General features: G+C 43.2%; 1 protein-coding gene across 1 annotated transcript in view; it reads right to left on the bottom strand.

Annotated features, from left to right (window-relative positions):
- The window catches only part of HDAC9 (histone deacetylase 9), a 338697-nt gene that overhangs the window by 103290 nt on the left and 208529 nt on the right, over positions 1-26878 (bottom strand). Inside the window, exons 13-17 of the mRNA XM_035130280.2 lie at positions 25727-25904; positions 20639-20772; positions 11696-11816; positions 9310-9359; positions 762-869 (exon numbers count right to left, since the gene is read on the bottom strand). Of these exons, the coding sequence (XP_034986171.2) occupies positions 762-869; positions 9310-9359; positions 11696-11816; positions 20639-20772; positions 25727-25904 (591 nt within the window). The remainder of the gene's footprint in view (positions 1-761; positions 870-9309; positions 9360-11695; positions 11817-20638; positions 20773-25726; positions 25905-26878) is intronic.

Raw genomic sequence — 26878 nt, forward strand, 5'->3', positions numbered from 1 at the left:
ATTGATGACGTGTCACATCCAAGAAAGTTTATTGGGATATCTGACCATTCGGGCCGTGCAGAGCCTACCTTTAAAACCCAGTTGTTATAACATCAAATAAAATGTCAACGTTCGTCGAGCATGCAGGTTTTATAAATTGTTTAGACTGGGGATAATTTGGGTTTTGTGTCTCATTCTTTTCAGATCGTGTAGAAAGGAAGCTCAAAAGCCGAGTTTGGGTTGGGGAAGTGCTTTGAATTTGCGATTGTTTGATGGAAAGGCGTAGCCTGCACCATTACCCTTCCAATCAACACTTTCATTCTTTCTTCAAAGCCCACAGGTCCATTATTTACTTTTCTTCGCCTTGGGTGGCATTTCTGAGGCCATGCTTTCAACCCGATAATAATTTATTTAAAATTCATTTCAAAAGGGAATTTCAGAATGGCGTGCCAGATCTGTACATCCTCTGAGTCATTTCTAACTCGGACAACGGTTGTGCAATTGACTCCGGGGCGGGGAAAACAAAAGAGAGAGAGAGAGACTGCAATAATACTGTAGTACGCTGGCAAGCAAAACTCTCTCTAGTGAATTGGAAGGCTCCGAGTAATAAAACGATCTGCTGATTGCCAAGCGAGTCTATTTAGATTACCACACCTTAGTGACCCGCCATCTTCCCCATTCTCCGGTCTCCGCTCCCCTTCCTTCAACCCCAGAACAACAACATCGCTTTAAGCTCCCCCCCTGCCCCACTTTTCCCACACACATTGCAACCTAGACCTCACCTTCAGCTCTCCTGAGGCCACTTTGGAAGCCAATTCGATGACACAGCCAACAGCCATGCGTGCAGCACCGGACGAATGCAGCTCATTCCAAATGGTGTCACTGTCCACCTGAGCAAACAGTTAGCAGAGGGGGTGGGGAGGGAGGGAGGGAGAGAGAGAGAGAGAGAGAGAGAGAGAGAGAGAGAGAGAGAGAGAGAGAGTTTAAGAGAAAACAAATCAGTGAGGGAGGGCTGGCAGGGTGACAGCCAATGTACAATAACATTAGTCTTCCGACTTGGCCAGCTGAAAAGGCCTTCTGGACATGGCTTTGCTTATACTTTTTCTCTGCACCAACTTCTCCAATGGAAACACATTCCTGTCATGCCTCACTGCCATTCCCTGTTTAGATTTCTCATTACAAACAGCATTACATAGGCCAGAGCTGGCCTTAGCTAACAGGCCCGTTAGACACCAGGCCGCAGTAATAGATGCAGCATACGCTCGGAGTAGCCTTACTTCTAAGAAAAGAATTTGCTTTTGCAAAAGCCAGAACAAAAGCTTCAATGAAATGGCATGTGCTTACAGGAAAGCTCTGTTATAATGAACTCAAGCTGTAGCAAACACCTTTTTTTTTTTTTAGTGTATTGGAGGGAGGCAACTATGGTTCATATTCCTAAAATAAGAGGCATTTCAAAGTCGCTGCCAACATGAATCAGAAAAGGGTCTGCAATTTAGCACCTGTGAGCAGGCAGGGAAGGCAGGTCAAATTTGAGGGGTATGACTGTGAGAGGACCCCTCCGATGGCCAGAGCAAATGGGCTCCTCCTCTCTTTGCTCCCACTGCCAGCTGACACAGGTGGCAGCTGTGTCATCTAGATGGTCAGATGGGGGGGGGATAGTTGTACAAATAAGGGGGGGTGGTCCCACGGGCATCACCTTCCTCAGGGATTAACATGTCACTCATGGGAGCAACCCAAAAGACGTTTGGTACCTTCAAAAACAAACCTCTTTTGCAGACTCAAGCTCATTCCGTCTCATACATGAAACGAAATCTTGGCTGGGAGGCACATAAAGGAGAATATGCTAAGGAGGTTGAATGGCAATTGGATACAACAATCACAGTAAGTGATCAATAAAGCTTAAATATGCATCAAATAGATGCGCTTTTAAGGTTCTGCAATAGCAGAATTGCTGAGATGACTGTTAAGAGCTGTGGTAGGGCAGGGAACCATTTTCAAGAAACTGCCATAGATAGCACAGATATCCTGGCATTGATAAGGACAAGGGTGATAGTGCTAGCTGTATTCTTCTAGTGGCTACCACTGTGATTTCCCATGGTTCTTCAAAGCCCTGTAACATTACTCAAAAGTAATTAAGAAGGACAGCTGCCCAGCACTTATTGGAACAGAGCAAAAGTGGGCCCAGACCAATGGGATCATAGACGGGAGGCCACCAGTAATAGCTTGATGATTACTAGCCTTCTCTGTCCCTTTGTATTTATTTTATTTTTTATTAAATTTATATTCCCCTTTTGGGGGGGACAGTTTTGCAGGGCAACTTGCAGTAATATATAAATTAAACAAATGTATACATTGGTTTATATATAAATTGGTTTATATAAAAACCAAATATATTAAACAAATATAAATTAAACAAATTGATATCACTGTAAACACATCACCGTTTAAACTAAAAGGAAACTATCACAACAAAATCGAACAGAGGCAGCCAGAGGTAACATTAAAACAGTGGTCAGCGCTATATAACCAGCGATAGCAAGATAAAACAGCGGCATAATGACAGCACAACTAAAATCCTTAAGATTTTGAAAAGGTGATAGTAAACAAATATGTTTTCAGTTCAGTGATGGAGATTGTTGAATCCTAAATGTGGGCGCCAAAATGTGCCCCCCCCCAATCGAAAAAGCCCTCTTCCATATGAACCAACATTGGACCAGCTAAATGATCATGGAATGCTATAGGTAATATATATCTAAGGGAAAATGAGCACCAACACTTAAGTTTTGAAATACAACTACACTAAAATTTAAGGCATCAACATTGTTCATATTTCAGCAACACTTCAAACAGGCAGAATTATTCATGACAATGTTACAAGCCAGAATATGCCGCCCCACTCTGAAGTCTAAGACTCTTAAGGCACATATGGATTTACTTCATTCAGAATTTCCTGAATGAATATAGTCGTTTCGAGCTTTTCCAAATACATCCAACGTAGCTCAATCACTGGCATGTGTAACAAAGCTAGACCTTAGGAAAGCCCCAGATGATAGAAATTAAACTACCTGTCCCAGAAGTGTGTGTGTATGTGGAGTTATTCAAAAAGGCTGGATGGCTTAAATAAAAATTAATTTACATTTATCCCATGTGAAAGCTACCGGATTTTTACCTACAGCGTGCATAAGTGTGCCTCCCCACCACCACCTGCAACTCTTGCAGAAATAATAGGGCCATGTAATATGTTCTGAAAGGAAGATGAGTTATTCTCCTCTACACTCTCAGCAGCATTCTTGTGCTCTGGAACTGTGGGGTGAAAGCTAGTGTTGCACACACACACACACCCCAGTCTCCGAGTAGCAAGAGACTCCAGGGGTTCCAGTGCTTACCCAGGGTTAGCTTTCCTTAAAATGAAGGTCATCGGAGACTGTGGTGTCCCTAGGATATATGGTTTCATTGGTACATGTATACAAACTGAGCATAGGACAGAGGGGCTTGCTTCCCCATTGGGTTTCCAATGGTTTCAAGAGCCACAGCTTTAGTCAAGAGCAAATATGAGCCTCTGTGTCTCCAACTTCCAGCATCAGCCAAACTCAGAACCAGTTTGGTGTAGTGGTTAAGAGAGGTAGACTCATAACCGGGTTTGCGTCTCCGCTCCTCCACATGCAGCTGCTGGGTGACCTTGGGCTAGTCACACTTCTCTGAAGTCTCTCAGCCCCACTCACCTTGCAGAGTGTTTATTGTGGGGGAGGAAGGGAAAGGAGAATGTTAGCCGCTTTGAGGATATCAAATCCAAACTACTACTCTTCTTCTTCTTCTTCTTCTTCTTCTTCTTCTTCTTCTTCTTCTTCTTCTTCTTCTTCTTCTTCTTCTTCTTCTTCTTTCTTTCTTCCATACACAGTGATTTCATGTTCAACCAGGTGAGGGAGCTTACCCCATTTGTCTCACTGGTGACAGGGCGACCTCTTTTTAAAGTACATGGAAGTACTTAACTAGTCAGCTAAGGTCAATGCCCTATCAAAGGAACTGGCTGGGCACGTCTCCTCTTAGATTCTGAACTCACAGATACAGAGTTTCAGGTTTGGGGCGGGATCTGCAGGTATCATCCACAGTGAGAATGAGAAGTCATTCTGGAAGCCACAGATTTGCCATGTCATCTGGTGATTTATGCCTTCTTTACTGAATCCATGTGTCTTCGTAGGTACAAAAGCTTTTAGAAGCTCACACTTGGCCGTTTGCTTCCAGAGAAAATACGTTGCCTCCAACTCACCCCACCCCTTGCTCTTTAGTGGCAAGCAAGTAGAAACTAAATCCATTCCTTTCGCAAAGTGTTCCTGCCTTTAGGAACTCTGTGTGCCATTAAGATCCAAGTGTCATCAAAGAGCCTGCCATTCCCAGGCCTTGTTGGCAGAAGTCCATGCTTCCAGCAAAGGTGACGCAATCTAGCACATAAGCCTGCTGTCGTTTCAGGGTGGGGACTCAGCTGCTGGGAGGTCAGGTGAGTACCGCGGCTGCTGTTGCTGCTCCACTAATGCTGTCTGCTATTGAAATCCAGGACCCACCGCAAAAGAACCAGGGCACGGGTCCCCAGATGGCAGCACCTAACAATTTCTTACTGTCAATTTCTTACTGTGAAGACATTTGTCTGAAATGGCCTTTCCAAGGCTCCTCAGTCTGAAGCAAGTTGCACCAATTTCATTGAACTCAGATCTACATAAATATGCCTACGATAGCTAGGTAAATTTCACGGGAATGAAATTGCTGCACATTGCATGCATCATTGTGTTACAGAGCCAAAAGTTCAGCTTCTCCACTTTGTGTTTTGTTTGAACACGGCCGAAGAGGCAAAGACATATACATCAGAACTTAAGTCACCCTTAGTGGATTTAGGTTTGATGAGGCCCTAAGCTACTGAAGGTAATGGGGCCCTTTATATGTCCAGCTGTCCTTTGCTAACAACAAATTGTCTCTGTTTTTTGTGTTGAATATATGCTACATGGTAATTTATGGACCTAATAGGTATCTAAGCCATTTGCACATAACAAAAATATGTATTTTATCAACTGAACTGAACTGAAAAAACTGAACTGAAAAACAAATAAGAAGAAGTATATTACCGGTAATAGCAAAATAATTATTAAGCTCTAACTTAAAATGATTTTTTATTCATAACAAACTTAATAATGCAAACACACTGGCATTTGGCAATGACAAAAGTTCCTTTAGAAACACAATTTACAAAGACTCATAAAATAGTCTCTAGAAACTTGCTATAACATGAAATAATAATAGGTGTAAATAAATGATGCAAACTACTAATAATTATAAGTAGCAGAATGTAGGCACCCTACATATACAAATGAGCAAACCAGTGATAATTTATGGAGCAGGCTAGAAGGTGAGGCCCATTACTTATATCATAGGAGCCTACACAACACAAAACATTGTTGCTGTATGTAGGTTTTTTATTTTATTTGTTTTTTATCTTATATTTTGGAAACGTACATCCAGGTGTTTTTCCCCCTTTAAATTTTTTGAGGGCCCCCAAGAGAATGGGGCTGTAAGCTATAGCTTGTTTAGCTTATACGTAAATCCAGCACTGCGTATGTGGCTGTCAGGCTATGAAAGAGGTAAAAAAAAAATGTTACTTGTCATCGGCAGGACAGTCCCCACTACCCTGCCCAGACTTCACACAGTAATATGTAAGACACTTTAGAGCAGGCATCCCCAAACTTCGGTCCTCCAGATGTTTTGGCCTACAACTCCCATGATCCCTAGCTAACAAGACCAGTGGTTGGGGAAGATGGGAATTGTAGTCCAAAACATCTGGAGGGCCGAAGTTTGGGGATGTCTGCTTTAGAAGGAAGATGCTCTAGCACTGTGTTCTTCTGGTATTACATGTTTGCTATTATGAAACAGGATTGCCAGATTATGACTTGGGATGGAGCCCTGGTCATCAGACAATTGCAATTGAAGGAAGTCTGGTCTTCAGCTCCTATGTACTCTCCATAAAGATGCATTTCACCCATTTGCTCCTTTACCTGTTACCTGGGATGTGGACCTGAAATGGAAGACCTCATTCTGTATCCCTAAGTATGTGGGAACAGATAAGTAGGGCTGTTGCCAAAGCAAGGCATGGATATTTATTCATCACTATCGCTCCTGAACGCTGAGGATCAATTGAGAAAGGCAGTTCCTTCATCTCTGCATGAGAATCATAAAAGAAATACTCGAAACCAGGTGTGCTGTGAACTTGTCCTAAATCAGGAGCGGTCAAGCTATGCCTCCAGAGCATTGTGCTATCACACACACAAACAAACACACACTTTCTCTGCCTATCCTATTTGCACTAAAACTTTCAGATTTTTTTTTAAAGAAATGGGAAGTATTTCTGGCCGTTTCATGAAATGCAAAACCAAAAAGTAGTAGAAAAAGGAGGCACGTAAAAAGCAAAACTTTTAAGAGTATAATTCTCAGGATTCCAATGGTGGTTCTTTCTCTCTCTCTCTCTCTCTCTCTCTCTCTCTCTCTCTCTCTCTCTCTCTCTCTCTCTCTCTCTCTCCCGCCCCGTTCTTACATAGCCAGTGCTTTATCAAACACTGAGGATAAGAATATCAGAAGAAAAATATTCTTCTCCAAGGAGTTCTAAACATGTGCCCGTTGATGTTGGCATCCACCATGTTCATGGAAATCATAAGCAGCTAATGCCAATTACATGCAACTAAACCATGCAAAAGAGCCACAACTTTCTGGCTCATGATATATCATCAGTGTATCCTTCTGCACAAAATATGTTGCTTGGTCCTTTCCTTAAAAAAAAAAAATTCCCCCTAAATCAGAAGGGTTGATGCAGCTTCACTTTTTTTTTCAGAGACGTACATTTGTAGTACAAACATCAAATCATTCTGATCTGCTGAAAGGAGCTTGGCTGACTCCAAGGGGATACAGCGTTTGGCACATTGAAGTCGGCAGCTAAGCCTAATTTAACACTTCTGCCCTGAGTGCCTGAATTCCTGCAAGGTGTCACATTGGCACTTCCTGAGATCTTTCAGCTTGGAAGTCTGACACTGCACATTGACCTTTCCCTTTCTGCTTGGTCCTTCCCACCCACCCACCCATCCCCGGCCTCCTCCTCCTCCCATCTTTATTTTTTAAGCATCGTTGTATTGGGCAGCTGCCTCGTTTTATAAGATAAATGTGGAATTCTCTTTTGTCTGCAGTACAATCCCTGGGGTACCAGGACTGAAACCCAAACTTTGCCCCAGCACAGCTTGAGAGCCCATTCCTCATCTAAACAAATGGCGTAAGACCATTTAGGCTTGCTTGCTCCCTTCTTCTTTTTTTACAGCATGTCAAAAATCATATTGACTGCCAATAGTGATGTGATTGGTGCGGCCTCCTTGGAGTCATAAAAGAGGCAGTCTGTTATCAATTTCTCTATGTGTATCCAGGGAATTTGGGGCAGGTTCACCTCCAAGTTATAAATGACAACAACTCAAATGCCACAGAAGTTTTGAAGCTGGAATCTGATTATGCTATCAGAGGCCCTGTTCTTCTTTCCTTATTAATTTCCTATTAATAAATCATAGATAGATGACAGGTAGATCTATATCACCACACACAAATGTGTGCATGCACACATACTGTATATATCAATATATATTCATATAGATATATGATTTGATTTAGGTCAGGGGTCAGCAAACTTTTTCAGCAGGGGGCCAGTCCACTGTCTCTCAGACTTTGTGGGGGGCCGGACTGTATTTTTTTTTTAAAAAAATGAATTCCTATGCCCCACAAATAACCCAGATATGCATTTTAAATAAAAGGACACATTCTACTCATGTAAAAACACCAGGCAGAACCCACAAATAACCCAGAGATGCATTTTAAATAAAAGGGCACATTCTGCTCATGTAAAAACATGCTGATTCCTGGACCGTCCGTGAGCCAGATTTAGAAGGCGATTGGGCCGCATCCGGCCCCCGGGCCTTAGTTTGGGGATCCCTGATTTAGGTTGTACTGATATTTGACCATTACTCCTGCTGTTGCGTTATTTATCATTTCCATAGCACCAACACACCATACCAAAGTTACAACAGCAATAAAAACATCTTAAAAAGCACAAAGAATTTTTAAAATCCACAAATACCAGTTGGTTGAAAGAAAATTCGCATTTCAAAGGCCTGTCTAATTAACATCATTTTAAGACCTTATCTAAAAGAAGGCAGGGGTGAATCCTGCCAAACATCCACTGGCAGGGAGTTCCACAGGGCAGGACCTGCCACAGTAGGGAAGTCCCACCTTATTTTAGGTTTCTGGAGGCAGAGAATGGCCCATTCTTGCCCAAGGAGGTGTTTATATATCAATAATATATGTTTCATTGAGTTTTGCATACACTGAGTAATAAATACATTCTTACAATCTACCCATACACCCACATATCAGTAGAGCATGAGAATCTTAATCTCAGGGCAGTGGGTTCAAGACCCATGTTGGGCAAAAGATTCCCGCATTGTAGGGGGTTGGACTAGCTGACCCTCGTGGTCTCTTCCTACTCTGCAATTCTATGATTCTATGATTAAGGAATCCCAATGATTGAACCCGGCACTAATGCAAAGACGACATTGATCGTATTCCAGTAGCTTGAGTTTAGATGCACAAGGCAGCATGATCACATTTCCTCTGCCAAGGCTGCATTGTTTACTATATTAATGTATCCTCGATGAAGTTTGCAATACCATGAAGACAAATGTGTGCCTGTCATATGTTCATTTGCATTTGCACACCAGGACATTGTATCGAGTGCTAGAACTGTGACAGTTGTAACTTGGTTAGAACGATATGGCGAAACCATCCACATATTGTGAAGCTTAGCATCATGATCCCAATCTATTTTGCACCTAGCTCCCAAAAGGCTCCCAAAAGCTGCTGATCAGAAGGTCGGCGGTTCGAATCCCTGTGACGGGGTGAGCTCCTGTTGCTTGGTCCCAGCTCCTGCCAACCTAGCAGTTCGAAAGCACGTCAAAATGCAAGTAGATAAATAGGAACCGCTACAGCGGGAAGGTAAACGGCATTTCCGTGTGCTGCTCTGGTTTGCCAGAAGCGGCTTTGTCATGCTGGCCACATGACCTGGAAGCTATACGCTGGCTCCCTCGGCCAATAATGCGAGATGAGCGCGCAACCCCAGAGTCGGTCACGACTGGACCTAATGGTCAGGGGTCCCTTTACCTTTACCCAAAAGGTGTAACCAGAGTATATATATACACCATTGAGTTACCCAGCAGAAAGCTGTTTATGCTACCTTACTACACCAAAGTGAAACCTACTTACCCCAAGGCCTCCGCAGGGCAACAACGAAAATAGTTTCTGAGGCACGCTACCTATATATTAAAAAAGAGGGGAAAACAGTAAGCATTAAGATAGAACTTCATGTTTTGGATGACAACTCCTATCAGCCCCAGTCAGCACATTTGTAATGGGATAGAATTTTGTGCAATGCGGCGGATTTACAAATACTCCTCGATAAGAGTCAAAAATATTGACATTTAGGAAACTTCCGAAGCAGTTAAATCGCAGCAACTGGAACCCTGGTTAGTCTACCTTGGTTCCAGGAAAGCAGTATTGCGTAAAGTCTCATTATCGAATTATTTCTGTGGCTGAATTTGCAATCTTTGGAGGCTCACTTCTGTTGAAAGCTGATGGTTTGGTGGTCACATGCCAGTGTTTGTGTACGGGAATATCTGCCATTGGTTGCAAGTTAATAGAAACCAGGAGAGGTCTGGAGGTCCTTAGTGGTTTTCATTATCATCACTTCAGGCCAGTGGTGACTCTGGTAAGAACATGAAAAACTTGCCTCAAAGCTGTAATATATTCACACATACTGTCCAGATTCTTTAGAATGTCAGCTCTGCTTAAAATGAAGCATTAGCCATTGTGATGCCCCGACACATAATTTTGGCATTTATAAATTTGCCATAATTAGGAATAGTTGGTTTTTTTTAGAAATGCTATGTTTGTCAGGGTGGCGGTGGGGGAGGAATGGAAACTGAAAATGGGCAATTGTTCTGAACTGTGCTTATTAAAGGAACATGGTATGGTGCCAATTTGAAAATCATGATAATTTACATCACATCAAGATGTAATGTTGTATGGCAGATTGTAATGAACTATAAGTTGTCAAAGGCAGCATGTTAAAGGATTTTTTTTTAAAAGTTACATTTGGTTTAGGAAACCTCTTAAGTAGATGCTCAGTTAAATGACATCAGGATATGAACACATACTTAACCATCTTCTAATTTCTGCTGTAGTGTTTTTGAATTTACTTCTTAATGTAAAGTTCACGAAAAAGCATTTATTTATTTCTGTAAGTCTCTTTTTAACTCTTCTTTGAACCTTTATTTACTGATGTTTTGTAAAACCTAAGTATTTTGCCTTTGTGGTAGTGGCATTTAAAAAAAACATATAGCAGAGTCTTGTACAATATGAATGTTCTGTCACTATCTACTAGAGTTCAACTTCTTTTGAAAAATTTGATTTTGGGCAAAACTAAAAAAAAAAGTTCAACAACTTTGGCAAAAAAAAAAAGCTCAAAAACTTTTGTGTCTGGAATTTCACTTTTTGAAGTATGGCATCCCTAATATCACTCAACTTTTTCAAGCCCCAAACTGGGACATGCATCTTCTAGGACGTGCTCCTGGGCAAATCATGTGACCAGCGCCTCACTCTCACCCCCCCCCCCAAATCCTCTAAGATCAGCTGCTGGGGAACATGAGTGGGAGAGGACCATTATGCTCACGTCCTGATTGTGGGATTTCCATAAGGATCCAGTTGGCTACTATGAGCACACAAGTGCTGTGCTAGATGGACCTTGGGTCTGATCTGGCTGGGCACTTAGTTTGTTCTTAGTGTCCAAATAGTGCAGCAATAGTTTTGAATGTTGGTCCTAGCAAGGAAGTTGGACCATTTGGCTAACAACATGTATTGGGCTGACAGAACTAAACATTACTCCATGTTGTGTTATCAGGTGTATTCAGCACGCACTAGTCAAAGATATTTTCGTACATGCTGTAGAGCCCTACAGCATGCTCTTGTTTCGGGCCTGCAGAAGTCCTACCTTCACTTATCCTCAGCTCCCTTCCTGCTGCATGCACTGGCAGAGGAAGAGGAGTGCGGGGGGAGCGCACTGCCCCCGGCAGCGTGATCCCGGTGGGGTGCCATTATGCCTGTTCGCACTGGCTGCTACGCCCCCGCAGGTGGCATGCCCCGCCCCCAGGACGCACGTCACGCCCCTGCGGGGTGTGTGTCAGCCCTGCCCCCGGTTGCTCTTCGCCCCCCTAGTGCCGGAGCATGAATCTCTGCCACTGGCTGCATGGCAGGGAAGAGTCCTGTGAAATAAGTCAAACAGCCTTCTGTTCAGGGTTCTATCTGCCCATGCAATTTAAATATTATGCCACAAAAGGGTTAATGTCCAGAGGATAAGAAAGCAGAGAGAGAAAGAGATAGAAAGAGAAAGATCTCTACTTCCCAGCAAGGACCTTTTCCTAATCTGTGTTGGCTGCTGCTGCAACATTCTCTTTCTACAATGCAATGCATTTGGAAAAAGTGATGCTTTTTGTGTGTGTTATACTGCTTGCCAAGTATTTTAAACTGACACCAGCTATGACTAATGACAGTGCTGGAATGTGCTGTTCTCAGTAGAATAGAGCCCTTTACAGACCTAGGATTTTCCTGGGGTCCAGCTTCTGTCTGTTCAGGGGGCTGGTGCCATACAGCAGTGAATGATGTTCAGAGTGAACCAGCTGTATTTCTTCCAGACTGGCTTTTCGACCTCGGATCCGCTGAAAGAAAGCAGCAGAGGTCTACAATATTCCACCGATAATATAAGGAAGACAGGGAGTTGAGGGGGCGGGGAGCAAATCCAAAATAACATTAAATAGGATTAATCATGGGCAGCAATTGCATCATATGAGAATGTGAGACTGGTTTTGTTTAATATTCGTCAAGAAAGGAAAAGCGAGCGTGGTTTTAACAAATGCATTGGCCCCGTGGTAAATCACACATGTTAGAACCACACAGAACTTTGCATGCAAAAAATAAATGCCCCGCCCCCAGACATGTTCCCCCTCCCCTTCCATGCAAAATCACAGGGACACCATTCACATGATTACCAGTGGCTTCAAGTTACAAGAAATGAGATTCTGACTAAACATCAGGAAAAGCTTTCTGACAGTAGGAGCTGTTTGACAGTGGGATGGTCTCCCTTGAGAGGTTGTGGACTCTCCTTCCTTGGAGGTTTTGAAGCACAGGTTGGATGGTCATCTGCCATGGATGCTTTAGATCAGATTCCTGCATTGCAGGGGGTTGGACTCGATGATGCTTGTGGTACCTTACAACTCTACGATTAGTTATCCAGAGTGGGATTGCAGCAAGGACCAAAGGTTTAAAGCCTTCTCCTTCCCCCACCAGGGTCTTGGTTAGAACTTCCATGTCTGCTATTTACACTTTAGAAGCCCATCCAAACAATTGTTCATAGTGTGAATGAGGTTACATTTAGTTTTGTCCTAAGGCAGGGGGAGTCAGTATGGTGCCTTCCAGATGTTGTTGGACTACAACTCCCATTATCCCTGATCCCTGACAACAATACTGTAGATGGGAATTGTAGTCCAATGACATGTGGAGAGCATCAGGTAGACTACTCCTGCCCTAAGTTAATAATACTAATAAAAGTTTCCTAATTAACTTGTCTTCAGGATATTTGCATTGAAGGGTCATTTATTCACAATATCTGATGCACAGAGGTTTTTCTGCAAAGAGTTTGTCCACAGAAATCTGATGGAAGCTGAAATGGTTTATATTCTTGTAGAATGATTGATGGTCAGTCTTGTTTATCTAGAGCAGGAGTGGGCAACAATTTTCTGCTTGAGGGCCACATTCTCTCATGGGTGTCCTTATAGGGGCTAGTTACAGGTAGGTAGCCGTGTTGGTCTGAGTTGAAGCAAAATAGAAAAAAATTCCTTCAGTAGCACCTTAAAGACCAACTAAGTTTTTATTTTGGTATGAGCTTTCATGTGCATGCACACTTCTTCAGAAGGGGCTTATAGGGGCTGTGTAGCTTAATGGGCAGGTCCAGAGGCAAAGATGTAGGCAGGGCAATAAAGATGGCTCTTATCATTGTGCAGCCACACAAAGGTCAGAGGATTTCTACACACACACACACCTGTCCATTCTCCATCCAGGAAGCACAGGGCACAGTTCAATGATAAGTTCAACCCTGGTCTAGAGTTCTCATGTTGGGTATGAAAGGTTTAGGGTTCGCTGGCAGCTCAGTGGGAAAGAGCAATGTAACAGGAAACGGGAGAGGTGAGTTTGAATTTCATTCCTAGAAAATGTGCCTTCTTCTAAGTACAGTGGAGGTGACCGTTGCATGGATCACTGTGGCCTGGTTGGGGTGGGAAAGGTAAGGGACCAACTGCTTGATATGGCGAAGATGGAAAAAAGTCGCCTTGGCTGTTGCTGCAACCTGCCCCTCCATGGAAAGGGAGGCATCAAGGATTACACCCAAACTCTTAATGGAAGGCACTGGCACTAATTGAGCCCCTGCAAGAGAAGTGAGTTAGTCCCCCAACCCTATGCCATCCCGACCCAGCCAGAGGGTCAACACAACTTGCGGTCAGAACTGAGAAATTTATCAGGAAAAATGCTATTCCCAATGTGTTGAAATCAGGCTTCTTTAGAGGCAAAATGATTTTATACTGATAAACATTTGGCATAGGTAACATAGTTAAACTGCCTTTCTAGAATCTAGCACTGTTAAAATTCAGGGATCTATTTTTCCTTATACTGATAAAATACAGCCAATATTTTCACATGCCTTTGATCACATTGCATTAATATGCTGTTCCTCACTCTCTGTCTTGTTTCAGTTACAAAGTTGCCTCCTCTGGAGACATCATTGTCTTGCCCTGCTAATGGCATGTTTGGATTTTCTTCACAATTGCTTACCGGAGACGTAACAGGGCTTTGCCTGGTTAGAAATCAAGAGCATTTGAAAGAAATTTCTGGTAACCAAACCTTGAATGTTGTTTCTGCAGCAGGAGCCAGAAAGAAACTGCACAAAAGATTTATACTCCTTACTAGTATTCCAATGCAAACATTGCTTGTTTTCAAAGGCCAAAAAACATTTAAGGGAAGAGGCTATTTTCTGCGACTGGCAACAGGACTTGATACAATGGACCGAATCTAGGATTTAGCCTTGCCTCTGTCTAAAAAAAATGGACTATGTTCCCTAAAACTTTGAATTAAGTCACAAAACAGTCTCCAAAGGAAGTAGTGGAAACCTCTATTTTATTTCTACAATTTGAAACTGAAACATACCAAATAATTCAGGGGGATTTTGCTATCCAAGGATGTATGCCTCACTCTGAAACACCTTTATTTAGAAGTAACTTATTTCGGTTAGGGAAGGTATAATATTTTCTCCCTTCATGTTGCTAATCTTCTTCAAACCATTTCAGCTTCCATCAAATTTCCATGGACAAACTAGTTTGCAGCACCATGACTGAAAAACCTTTCTCTTCCCACTCCAGCACCCCTCGGTTTACTTCAAAATGTGCTTTAGTTGAAATGTTAGCATAAAGTCTCATTTCAGTGGAATTTCTTTCCAACTGAATACGGTACTTTAGCTTCACAGTCTAAAGACCTTCACAATGGGGTTTTAAAGAACTGATTTCTCCACCTCTCCCAGAACTCTTAAGAGAACTCATAGCTGAGGAACGATATCTGAGGCGCAGTTGCCTAAAGTCGAGAATACAATGTTACTTTGTGGAGACAATAAATGGTTCTTCTGGGGCTGCTCTAAAAACAAACAAAGCTACAGTGTTCTTCAAACGTCAGGTGATTGATAACATTCTCTCGCTCTCCTAAAAGTTGTATGTATGTATTTTCTTGAAGGAAGGCAAAAGGGATGTGGTATAATATAAATGTTTTTCCTGGAATGGGCTTCAGATGACTGCATAGCAAATCAACGAAGAAACCCCAGGTGGCCAGTACTGTGGAAGACCCCTTCCATTTCCACTGAGGGTTGTGTATTCTATAAGAAAGCTAATTAAAATATTTAAGAGGCTGGGGTAATTATTAGTCATTGTAGCACTTTTGTCTATTAGTCCAGACACACTGAAGTACCATAAACCTCACTGTACATAAGGAGATAAGAACAACAGCTAGACTGTTGTTTTAAATTTTAAAAGACCCTTTGAATGATTTGCAGTCCAATCCTTAACATGTTTACCCAGACCAAAGTCCCACTGAGTTCAGGGGAATTTGCTTCCTGCTAAATATGCTCAGGGACTGCAACCCTCGTCTAATTCTTTTTTAATGCTCACAAGAGCATCATGGTTTTCCAATTGTATATTTTAAGGATGGCTCACTGCAGCGCCTATCCCATTGGAAGTCCAGGCTAACAAAAAATGTATCTCGTCGCATCCTAATACGTAGGGATATGTGACAAGGCCAATGGCACAGGGAACAAGTTGTGTGTTTGCTGCATGTGTGCTTGTGCTTCCTAGTGCATTTTGCTAAGTATAATTATTTAATAGACACTGAAATTGTGAATGGCTATGTGCATTAACGAAGGCTTTAACATGGGGATTTTCCATGGGGCTATATTCAGGCCAAGGATGGGCTCTCTGAGTTTTAACTAAGTGGATAATTAACCGTTGTCATTCTCTAGTAGCTAACACTTGAGTGTTAAACTTTAGATCACATGGAAGGCTATTGAATTCAAAATCACCATCTTGGAAGAGTGTCTTTGTTCCTAGACTTTGTGGACCTTTGCTTCTAGGAACTGTTTGGATTATTTCATATTTTGTAAAATGTCCATTTTACTGGCATATGTCTTATGGAACTGTTTGGGTGTATCATTTGATGTTTTAATTCTGTTATGAAGAAAGTTCTGCAAGTAAAGTTTTGAATAATATCTCATTGGTCTGGACAATGCTTCATTTCCAGAAGGAGTCAGATTTTATGCATCCAGTCACTTTAAACTGTGCAATATTAATATCTGCAATACATATATGGTCTGCACATATATAAACAGTTGGTCTTGCAGTAAGTGATACAGCAGAGAAACATCTCTAGATGATCACAGAGCAACTCTGTGTAGGGGCTACCCTTTAGCTATATACAGCAGAAGATGGGACCTTTCTTTCCTGGTAAAGGTAAAAAAGTAAAGGACCCCTGGACAGTTAAGTCCAGTCAAAGGCGACTATGGAGTTGTGGCACTCATCTCACTTTCAGGCCGAGGGAGCTGGCATTTGTCCACAGACAGCTCTCTGGGTCATGTGGCCATCATGACTAAACTGCTATTGACACAACAAAACACCGTGATGGAAGCCAGAGCGCATGGAAATACTGTTTACCTTCCCACCACAGCGGTACCTATTTATCTACTTGCACTGGCATGCTTTTGAACTGCTAGGTTGGGAGAAGCTGGGACAGAGCAACAGGAGCTCACCCTGTCGTGGGGATTCGAACCGCCAACCTTCTGATCAGGAAGCCTAAGAGGCTCAGTGGTTGAGACCACAGTGTCACCCGCGCCCGGGTGCATGTTCTTGTAGGCCTCAGAAATAGCAGGGAATAGTGAAAGAATAAAGGTTTCATAAAGAAACAAAGGAAAGTGAGAGGCCAGGACATGAAGATGAGCATGAGCAGGGAAGAAGCAGTAGCCCATTGGTCCCAGGCTCCTGTGCTGATCAAAGCATCATGGCCCCTATGTAGAGTGTCAAAAACTATCTCCATGTGGTGGATTCTCCACAAGATGTCATTTAACCACATTCCACCTTGATATTGTGTTGGGCGTTTTCCACACCTTTATCACACATCCATAGGACTGGCATGGTGATTTAAAACCACAGATCTTCAGTAGCACTACACAGCGAGTAGAGGTATACATCACAGCCCACAACATCAAATAGAAGCATTTGGAGCGGCTTCCATGTAGAGGCCACAAGACAAAGATTGGTCTGGAGAGTGCAAAGGCTAACCTGACCCTTAAGCAAAGAGTAGCTGGTGGGACCAGGTTGCTGAGGGAACTGGGGGTGGGGGGTGGGGGTGGGATGGAACAAACAAAAAAGCTGGAGGATACACATAGGTAGCTATGTGTGAATGGGTTCAAGCTTCACTGGGGAGCAGAAGGCAGGGGATTACTACTTGCACTGCTAAACACAGGACCCACCAGGATCAAATGTGTGTGTGTGCGCGATTGCGCCAATCTCCTATTTTCACAAGGTTGCTCAAATCCTAGGCTCCTGCCCTGTGTCAGAAAGCCAAGCCCGGCACTCATTGTTTACGAGCCCCATAAATAAAAGCGTAGCGAACCCATAGATCTAGCACCTGGAAAAACCAGCTCTCCGTCATTTCCCCCCCAAGGCTTCGAAAAGTTGGATGGAAAGTTCTACCAGCTCAATCAGATGCAAATGTATGATCAAGCTTTGATCAGCACAGACGTCAAAATAATGCTCAGAATAAATGTAACTTGGATTGCATGTAAAGAATGTGGCATCATAAAGCTTGGCTTGCTTCGCCCAATATCCATCAAATCATTATTTTACTGCCAATACATTTCTTATGGGAACTGAGTATGACCTTTATGACAGCCTGATGATTGACTTAAGAGAGAATCAGAATATTTTCAGTTCACAGCATTTATCCGGTGATGGGAACAACGCTCCTAGATTGTTTGAACGTTGTCCAATTGTTTGGTGGATTCTAAGTGGAAACACAATCCTTCTTTTATCTCTGTCTGAATAATCACCCTCCTCTCTTTAGCTTCTGTCAAATCTAACCTAGTCTGGTTGAATTTACGCAGCAGCACCATAAACTGCAGCAACAGTTTACTTATAGTTATTTAACCCAAATGATAAAATGAATGACTTATACAAAATGTAACACTCCTGGAGGAAAAACATTATACAAAGGAGTTGCATTCAGAAAAGCCAATGCAATAAGACCTGTGCCAGCAGTTGGCACTTCCTGGTAGCTGGGGAAGAGACTGATCGCCACTGACTTCCTCAACATTTGCCCTTTGCTGCTGCCAACCTTCTCTGGAGTCAGGATATGGGAGTCGGGAGTCAACTGTATGTCTTCTAGCCTGGTGAGAGGACCCTTCCCCTCTGAACTGTATTTAAGCCAAACTCATTGGAGGGCAGAAAAACCAATACCAGACACTTGATTGTCAAACCTTCCTTTTGCTTTGTATATATGCACTTAAATATTTTGTACTTATGTACTTAAATATTTATGTACTTCTTTAAAATATATATACTGTAACTGAATTTATTCTGTGTTTGTTAAATTATTGGGTTTTGTCATTTTTGAATTTAACGGTATGCTCTGCATTTTCATCTATTTGTATTTTGATGTGTTGAATGTTTGCGGCAAGTTGCTTTGGGCACAGCTCATTGTGGGGAAAAGGCACATAAACCTCAATCAATCAATCAATTTGTTATCTGCTGTGGTCTAAAACCACAGAGCCTTGGGCTTGCCAATCAGAAGGTCATAGGTTCGAATACCCACGACGGAGTGAGCTCCCGTTGCTCGGTCCCAGCTCCTGCCAACCTAGCAGTTCGAAAGCATGTCAAAGTGCAAGTAGATACCCTGTTTCTCATATTTTAAGACATACCCATAAAATAAGCCATTGCAGGATTTTTAAGCATTCAAGGAATATAAGCCATACCATGAAAATAAGACATAGTGACAGGCGCAGCAGCAATGCCGGCCGCGGCAGGAGGAGGAGGAAAATAATAATACATCCCTTGAAAATAAGCCATAGTGTGTTTTTTTGAGGAAAAAAATAAATATAAGACGTGTCTTATAATATGAGAAACACGGTAAATAGGTACCACTCCAGCGGGAAGGTAAACAGTGTTTCCGTGCGCTGCTCTGGTTCGCCAGAAGCAGCTGTCATGCTGGCCACATGACCCGGAAGCCGTACATCAGCTGCCTTGGCCAGTAAAGCGAGATGAGCGCTGCAACCCCAGAGTCATCCGCGACTGAACCTAACCATCAGGGGTCCCTTTACCTTTACCTAAAGTTTATTTCCTTCCTATGGTCACCCACTATAGACATTTTGCTAATCTAACTGGCTCACAGCAATTGGGTTAAGTGTCTGGGTTAAGTGTTTGGGGGTTCTATAGAAGGAGATCCCAAATCAGAAGCACCTCGATCTCGCAACACATTAGAGGCCTGGTGGTTCCTCAGTCTTACATCAGGAAAGGCTCAGCTCCATTCATTCACAATGGCTGCATTTACATGGTACATCCTGGCCAAGTTATGAATGAGCAGCATACACCCCATATGCAGCTGTTTTGTTCTTCCCTTCATGTGAACTGGGAAACAAGTCAGAAAGCATTAAAGTACAACTTCCCATTGTGATCAAACTGGTGGGGACTATGGTTTAGTGCAGGCATCCCCAAACTTCAGCCCTCCAGATGTTTTGGACTACAATTCCCATCTTCCCTGACCACTGGTCCTGTTAGCTAGGGATCATGGGAGTTGTAGGCCAAAACATCTGGAGGGCCGCAGTTTGGGGATGCCTGGTTTAGTGGCTCCAAACAAGCCAAGGGTAGCCAACTTTAAACCATGGGTTCATATCAGGTCTTGTTTGGAAACAATTCACCATCATTTCCCATTTTTGACATAACAAAAAGCTACAGTTACACAATACATGTAAAGCATGTTACTTTCCCCCAAATAATCATGGGAACTGTAGTTTGTTAAAGGGTGTTGGGAATTATATCTTTGAGGAAGATTTGCATTTTGAATTTGTGGTGTGTATGCACTTGTTCACTCACTTGTGCAAAGGAAAGAGGGAACTGGTTTATTATTATTATTATTATTATTATTATTATTATTATTATTATTATTATAAACCCTATGTCCCCCCAAATAATTTTATGCTGAAATATGATTGTTCAAACACTTCTAGTGGTACCATCACAAATAAGATGTGTGTGTCTCAGAGTTCAAATGGAAGCTTCTAGTGGTACCATCACAAATAAGATGTGTGTGTCTCAGAGTTCAAATGGAAGCTGCACATCATGGATGCAATCACAAAGGGGGGGGGTAACTTAATCTGTCATTTTTTGTATGTGGCACTGTGGGTTAAACCACAGAGCCTAGGACTTGCTGATCAGAAGGTCGGCGGTTCGAAGCCCTGCGACGGGGTGAGCTCCCGTTGCTCGGTCCCAGCTCCTCCCAACCTAGCAGTTCAAAAGCACGTCAAAGTGCAAGTAGATAAATAGGTACCACTACAGCGGGAAGGTAAACGGCGTTTCCGTGTGCTGCTCTGGTTTGCCAGAAGTGGCTTTGTCATGCTGGCCACATGACCTGGAAGCTGTACGTCGGCTCCCTCGGCCAATAACGCGAGATGAGCGCGCAACCCCAGAGTCGGTCACGACTGGACCTAATGGTCAGGGGTCCCTTTACCTTTACCTATTATGATCCACACATGAATCCACTGTGAGTCCATAGTTTATTTAATTTTTATCATGAAGTACAAGGGATATTTACAGAGCTAGCTGCTTGGTGCTTACACAAGGAATAGAAACACAAGCTAATAACATTGTGTCATCAAACCTATCTGTGTGGCCATGTTTTCGATTACCTCACACTTGTTCAGCAAGCCACTTTCTTGCAGCCTCGACCAGATGCTTTGTATTCTTCCAGCATGCTCAGGGTGGTTGCTGTAATTTCCACACATGCACTGGTGCTTCAACATTAGCGTGTCGTATGCAACACCTTCAGCATAAAGACAATATAACAAAAAATGATAAGTACATGCTCAAGGATCGCCTCTCCCTGTATAAACCAACCGAGGACCTTCTTCATGTGCCACCTCCACAAGAGGTCCAGCAGGCCTTTTCTGCAGTGGCTCCCCGTTTGTGGAATGCTCTTCCCAGGGAGGTTCGTCTGGCGCCTTCATGATATATCTTTAAGCGCCAGGCGAAAACATTCCTCTTCAACCAGGCCTTAGACTGATTAACATTCTACAGCCTTTAAAATTTATTTGTGGGATGGGGGGTGTTATTATTTTGGTTTAAACTATTTATATGTGCATTTACCTTGCATTTTTATCTTGTGAACTGCCCTGAGATCTTATGAAGGGAAGTTTATTAAAACAAACAGACAGACAAACAAACAAACAAACAAACAAACAAATGCCTAACCATTTGCCTTCTCAGTAAGTGACAGAGAGCCAACTATACGTGGCAACAAAGTTTCACAAACTCTTCGCAGTCTCTTAGGGTGCAATTCAATCTTGTGCTGTTCTGAGGACTCTCCCAACTTAACTCTGGTTTCTCTTCAGATCGTATAAATCTTTTGCCTCAAAGGATCGTTAATTCTGTTTGAATCCAGTAAAAATAAAATAAAAAACGCTGCGTCTTTTGGGCCTTTGTCAGAAACGTTCAGCTCAGACTGTTTGACAGTAATATATTTGCCCTTCTAACTGCATCGTGTCTGATGAAGAGTTTCTTGGTTTCAAAAAATGAAATCTGAATGGGTCGTTCCCACCCACCCCTTTCCTTCTTCATTCACTTCAAACATCTAAATTGATTTAGGATGTGCAAATAATTCACTTCTGCAGCTGCGGGTCACGCAGCACGTGTGCTACAGTACCACAACACAGCAACAGAGTTGCCTTCTAAAAATAGACAGTAGGATTCCCTAACACAATCCAGCCAAGGCTACAGCTCCCACCCCCAAAGTAAAGAGAGAAGAGACAAATGTTTTCAATTGCTAGCTGCTGTGGAATGTTAGTGGGAGATAATTATTCAGCCTGGAATGTTGTCTTCATTGAAGCCACTGGCAAAACTCCCCACTGAAATCAGAAGATCCAATATTTTCACTTGCTCTTTCTCTCTTTCTGCAAAAACCCTGCTCCTGCTTTGAGTCAGATGCTCATCTAATTGCAGTCCTGTAAATTGTGAACTTGCCTCCTCAGATGTCAGGGTGGAAATTGACCTCCAGGGAGAAATATACATGTATTTCAAATGCATCACTTTTTATTACCCTTAAGGCTCGCAGTGGGTGACAACCTTTATGAACGTTCACTGAACGGGGCGATGAAATATACTTAGAACAGGGAAGGATCCTAAGCTTCTCCCTTGCCTGCCTAAGTGAAAAGCAGAAAGCGGTCAGACTATCTGCTGTGAAATGGGTGCTGTGAAAAGGCAGCAGAAGTGCTGTAGCTCATGCGGAACGTCCTGGGTTCAATCCCTAACATCTCAAGGTAGGGCTGGGAGAGACTTGTGGGAATGTTCAGGGAGGCAGGAGAGGATAGATTGTTTATTAATATCCCTCCTAACTTGCGCTAGCAAGTTCTATACCTTAGCAGAGTTTTAACATTCCCCTTTAAATGCACAGCTGGTAGCTGCTTGCAAGCTTGTTTAAGCTTCTCAATACAGTGGTACCTCGGGTTACAGATGCTTCAGGTTACAGATGCTTCAGGTTACACACTCTGCTAAGCCAGAAATAGTACCTCGGGTTAAGAACGGTGGTGGCGTGGCAGCAATGGGAGGCCCCATTAGCTAAAGTGGTACCGCAGGTTAAGAACAGTTTCAGGTTAAGAACGGACCTCCAGAACAAATTAAGTTCTTAACCTGAGGTACCACTGTATAGATTCCTGGTAAGATCCCTTAGTTCCCCCTTAAAAGAATAAACATGCCACAATCTTATTTAAGATATATAAAAGTAGTTTACTCACATCATCAGTTCACATCTGGATCCCTGAAGGCAGGCTTAGTTACAGATATGTGGATCTACCCCATATGGGGGTTAATCCCAGTAACTGCAGACTGACAGTCACTGCAGCTCACACAATAAAAGGAAGATGGAGAAGAAGGGTGGAGGGCTGCGGGTCCTGTGCTTTCGTTACCTGCACAGGTAAGGCCACACCAACCTCTAGTCACATGCAAGAGGAAGTATGTCCCAGCCCAGGCGGAAACAGGAAGTTTTCAACTGGCTGGTCCAAACATCCCTTTGCATGTCCGCTCTAGGAAAACAAGGAATGTTGTACTTGACTTGCCTTGGGTCCTGCTCACCTTGACTTGTGGCATCACAGCAACCCAGAGGTGACCAGAGAAGAGGGTGGAGTGGGCTTATGTGTGCTCCATCATTCACTTGCGACCACTTCACTTAAGGCAGGCACCCCCAAACTGCGGCCCTCCAGATGTTTTGGCCTACAACTCCCATGATCCCTAGCTAAGAGGACCAGTGGTCAGGGATGATGGGAATTGTAGTCCAAAACATCTGGAGGGCCGAAGTTTGGGGATGCCTGACCTAAGGCCTTGCCCCATACCTGCCAATTCAATCACTTTGATTGGTGAAACTTGTATGTCTACTACTGTCACACAAAGTTCTTTAGTCTGGCAGGATTTGTGCTTCAGAGCTCCCTGTGACCATCACTGAACTCTTTCAGATGCCCACCGAAAGACCCTCTGCTTCAGCAGCCCTGTCTAGAGCACACCTATCTGTTTTTAATGCGTTGTTTTTAGGCGCTTCTAACAATTTTTAAATATTCACAATATGCTTTTGCCTCATTTTTAATTGTATTTTTTAAACAACAGATGTGTTTGCCACCCTGCCCAGAGGAATGCACACAGCAGAGTTAACCTAACAAAGATAACCCTTACACTCGCTTCTACAGCTCTGGAGACCTGTACACACCATTCTGGCATCTAGACAGCTATTCCCAGATTTGCACTCTGTGGAGCTGTTGTAGCATCAGGGGATCATTTATCCATTTATGCACCTTTCCCTGATGGATTGTGCACATGCAGCCTGAGACTACGCCTGAGTGGAAGCTGCCTCTGTGCTTTCTGCTTCAATTCTTTTCTGGTTCTGGGAGACAGTGGGGCAGGAGAGGTGGGGCAGCACCCGGCCATTCACTGGCCTGGCCTGCCTCTTTTTCCTCCTCTTCCTCCAGCTCTGAAGCTTCCCCTACCTCTGATTCTTTCCTCCTGGCGGGTACAGGTCAGACTCCAGTCCCTGGTACACACTCATCACTGTCCTGTTAGTCCCTGACATAGCCCAGGCTCCGTTGGGAGGTAGGATGGTGTTATGTACTGAGCTGAATAGGATCCAGAATCAGCAGTCTGATTGGTCCGCAGGAGCCACCCAATCCAACTCCAGGTGGAAGTGAATCCTCAACCTGATTGGCCTGCAGGAGCAGCCAATCAGGCTCCTGGCAGAAGTCAATCCACAAACTGATTGGCCCACAGGTGTATCCCTGAAGTAGCCAATCACACAAAGCCCATTGTGTAAATAATGTATATAAGCAGATGGTTTTGGGAAAAGGGATTCTTCTCTTCTTCTCCTTGATGACTATGAGCTGAATAAAGAGCATGAAATTCACTCTCGACTCTGAGTATATTTCAGATGGGATATATATTTAATTAATAAATAAGCAAACAAATGCTAAACTCCACACAGGAATCACCCCTTGGATTTGCATGAGACTCTGTGAAAGGAAAGTCCCACAAGCGGGGCACAAGCAACACAAATTCCTCTGCGTTTGCTGTCAGTGACTCAGTGTTGACATTTGGAGCACTGAGAACATGTCCGTATGGCCTTAGTTGAAAGCCTTAACGGGAGGATTAAGAGATTTCAAAAAGCTCAATATCAGGTCCATTAAAGTTAACCCACAGTGGGATGTGAAGAAAGTCAAGAAAAGAATCAAAGAGGCTTTAAAATGAGATCAAACCCAGTAAACGTTACTATTTTGTAATTATAATTATTATTCGTTAAATTTATATGACATCCTTCATCTGAAGATCTCAGGGCAGTTCACGAGATAAAAATAAAGGATAAAAGCACAAAATGAATAGTTAAAACCAAAACAAACCCATAACAATAATGATAGCCCAATGCAGCCCAAACACATTTCACATATCATTCCTCATTATGGAAATTGCACTTTTTTTGTTTGCAAAAGTATCAACTTTCTATTATGGCTGAAATTTAGTAGACTTTAATCTCTGATACATTTGGATAAAAGGAAGAGTGTGAGATGTTGTAGGAAAAACAAACAAACACCTACCCACAAACCCTGAAGCCCCCCCCCTTCTTATCTCTCTCTAATTCAAAGAGCACATGTGCCGGCAAGCGCCTACAAATACCACAAGCGCATGCCAATCAGCCTTTGCTGATAAGCAGGTATCCCTTCCCCATAAGTGATCAGGTCATTTGTGTCTTGATTGTGGCTTTGCTTGTCACAGTGAAGAACAACACCTTCTGCATCAGCAAGTGGCATTCCTACTGGAGGCAAAGGACGGGCCTCAGCTTTATATATACTCCAGTCATGCAATTTCGTAAGGGTTTTGTTTCAACCTGCTGGTGGTCTCAACAGAGGCAAAAAAGAGGCAACATGGAGGGAGGGAGAAAGAAACAAAAAGGGGGGGAATGACATGAGTTGGGGCGGCTGGGGGAGGGGGGAGGGAACACAAATGCACCTGTTGCTCAAGTTATGGAGCCAAGTCAACGGTATTAATTTATGAGTGTGTGAATATTATCTCTTATCAGCTGCACTAGTTGACTGGCAGCCAATAAAGCATCATAAAGTCCGGTGGGATTGAGGTTAGGAATGAATGCATTGCTACGGCTACAAGAGGCATTCATGGCATTTAAATCAATTGATCCTACATGAAGCGTGCATTTACTCCGCCTGTTAAGCGGAGCCTTCAGGGAGTCCTACCAGTCATGAAGCTATGAGCCACAGGCTGATCCACCGCTGGGTGAGGTAATGCAGGAGTCGCCGGGGAAGACTGTGTCCTGGCAATGGGCTGACGTCTGTCCAATTGCGCCATGCCAACTGCAGCCATCTGAGCCCGGTACATTTGCAACTGCTGGATTCGCCGGCGCTCCAGGATCTGCTGTTGTCAGGAAAGAAGCACAGCAGAAAGAAATGTGAGAAGGGATCAAGCGGAAGACTGGAGGGAAATGGGTGCAAAGTAAACAAGGCCCGCCTGAGAGATACTCAATAAATCTACCCAATAGATGTGTTCACACTGACCCTCTCCAAGTGCCCCTATATTCCAGAGACAGCCCTGGCTTTACAGAAGCCGCCCCAGTTTCTGAATTGGTCCTGGAATGTCCTGATTTTCCTTAGGACGTCTCTATCGTCATCGGAGAAATGTTGGAGCTATGCAACCCCCCCCTCCCCCAAGCCAAGGAGACAAGTAACTATAGAGACTTTAGGAGACTTCTGAAGGTAGCCCTGTATAGGGAAGCTTTTTTAAATGTTTAATGTTTTATTATGTTTTTATATAGTTTGGAATAGGAGGTTCCCTATTTTCATCAGAGAAATGTTGAAGGGTATGTCAGGGGCTGCCTGCATCTTTTGCCATGCCCAGAATAACTTCTGCATCCTCCACCAGGTAGCTGCAGAAGAAAACTCCCATTAGGGGAATACAGATACTGGAAAGAAAGGTATTCAGTAACAAGATCTCAGATGAGGCCACATGATCTAAACAGAAGAGATCATCCAATACAGCTTCAGAGAGATGGTCAGATAAGGTGGAGGCTTCAGGAATGCTTATTTATTCAATCAACAAATAATAAAATTATTTTCACAGTGACTCAGCCCTCAGGTATGACTCATATCAGTTTTCCTAATGCTCTTGTGCATGCAGGGTGTCATAAATATTTCAATGAAGGGGGCAGATCCTTGGAAAGAGAAAGGTTCATTGAGATCTACTTCTCCCATTGAAGTGAATGGAATATTATTTCCACATCAGCAATGATCCCTTGGCTCCTTCACCGTGTGAAAAGGGACCCAAGCAAGCCTTGCATCTAATAACTGTCAAGCTAATGTGGATTTAACGAAACAACTCTTCTGTGTTAAATG

Source organism: Zootoca vivipara, chromosome 12 (genome assembly GCF_963506605.1).
Source record: "Zootoca vivipara chromosome 12, rZooViv1.1, whole genome shotgun sequence".
Lineage (NCBI taxonomy): Eukaryota > Metazoa > Chordata > Lepidosauria > Squamata > Lacertidae > Zootoca > Zootoca vivipara.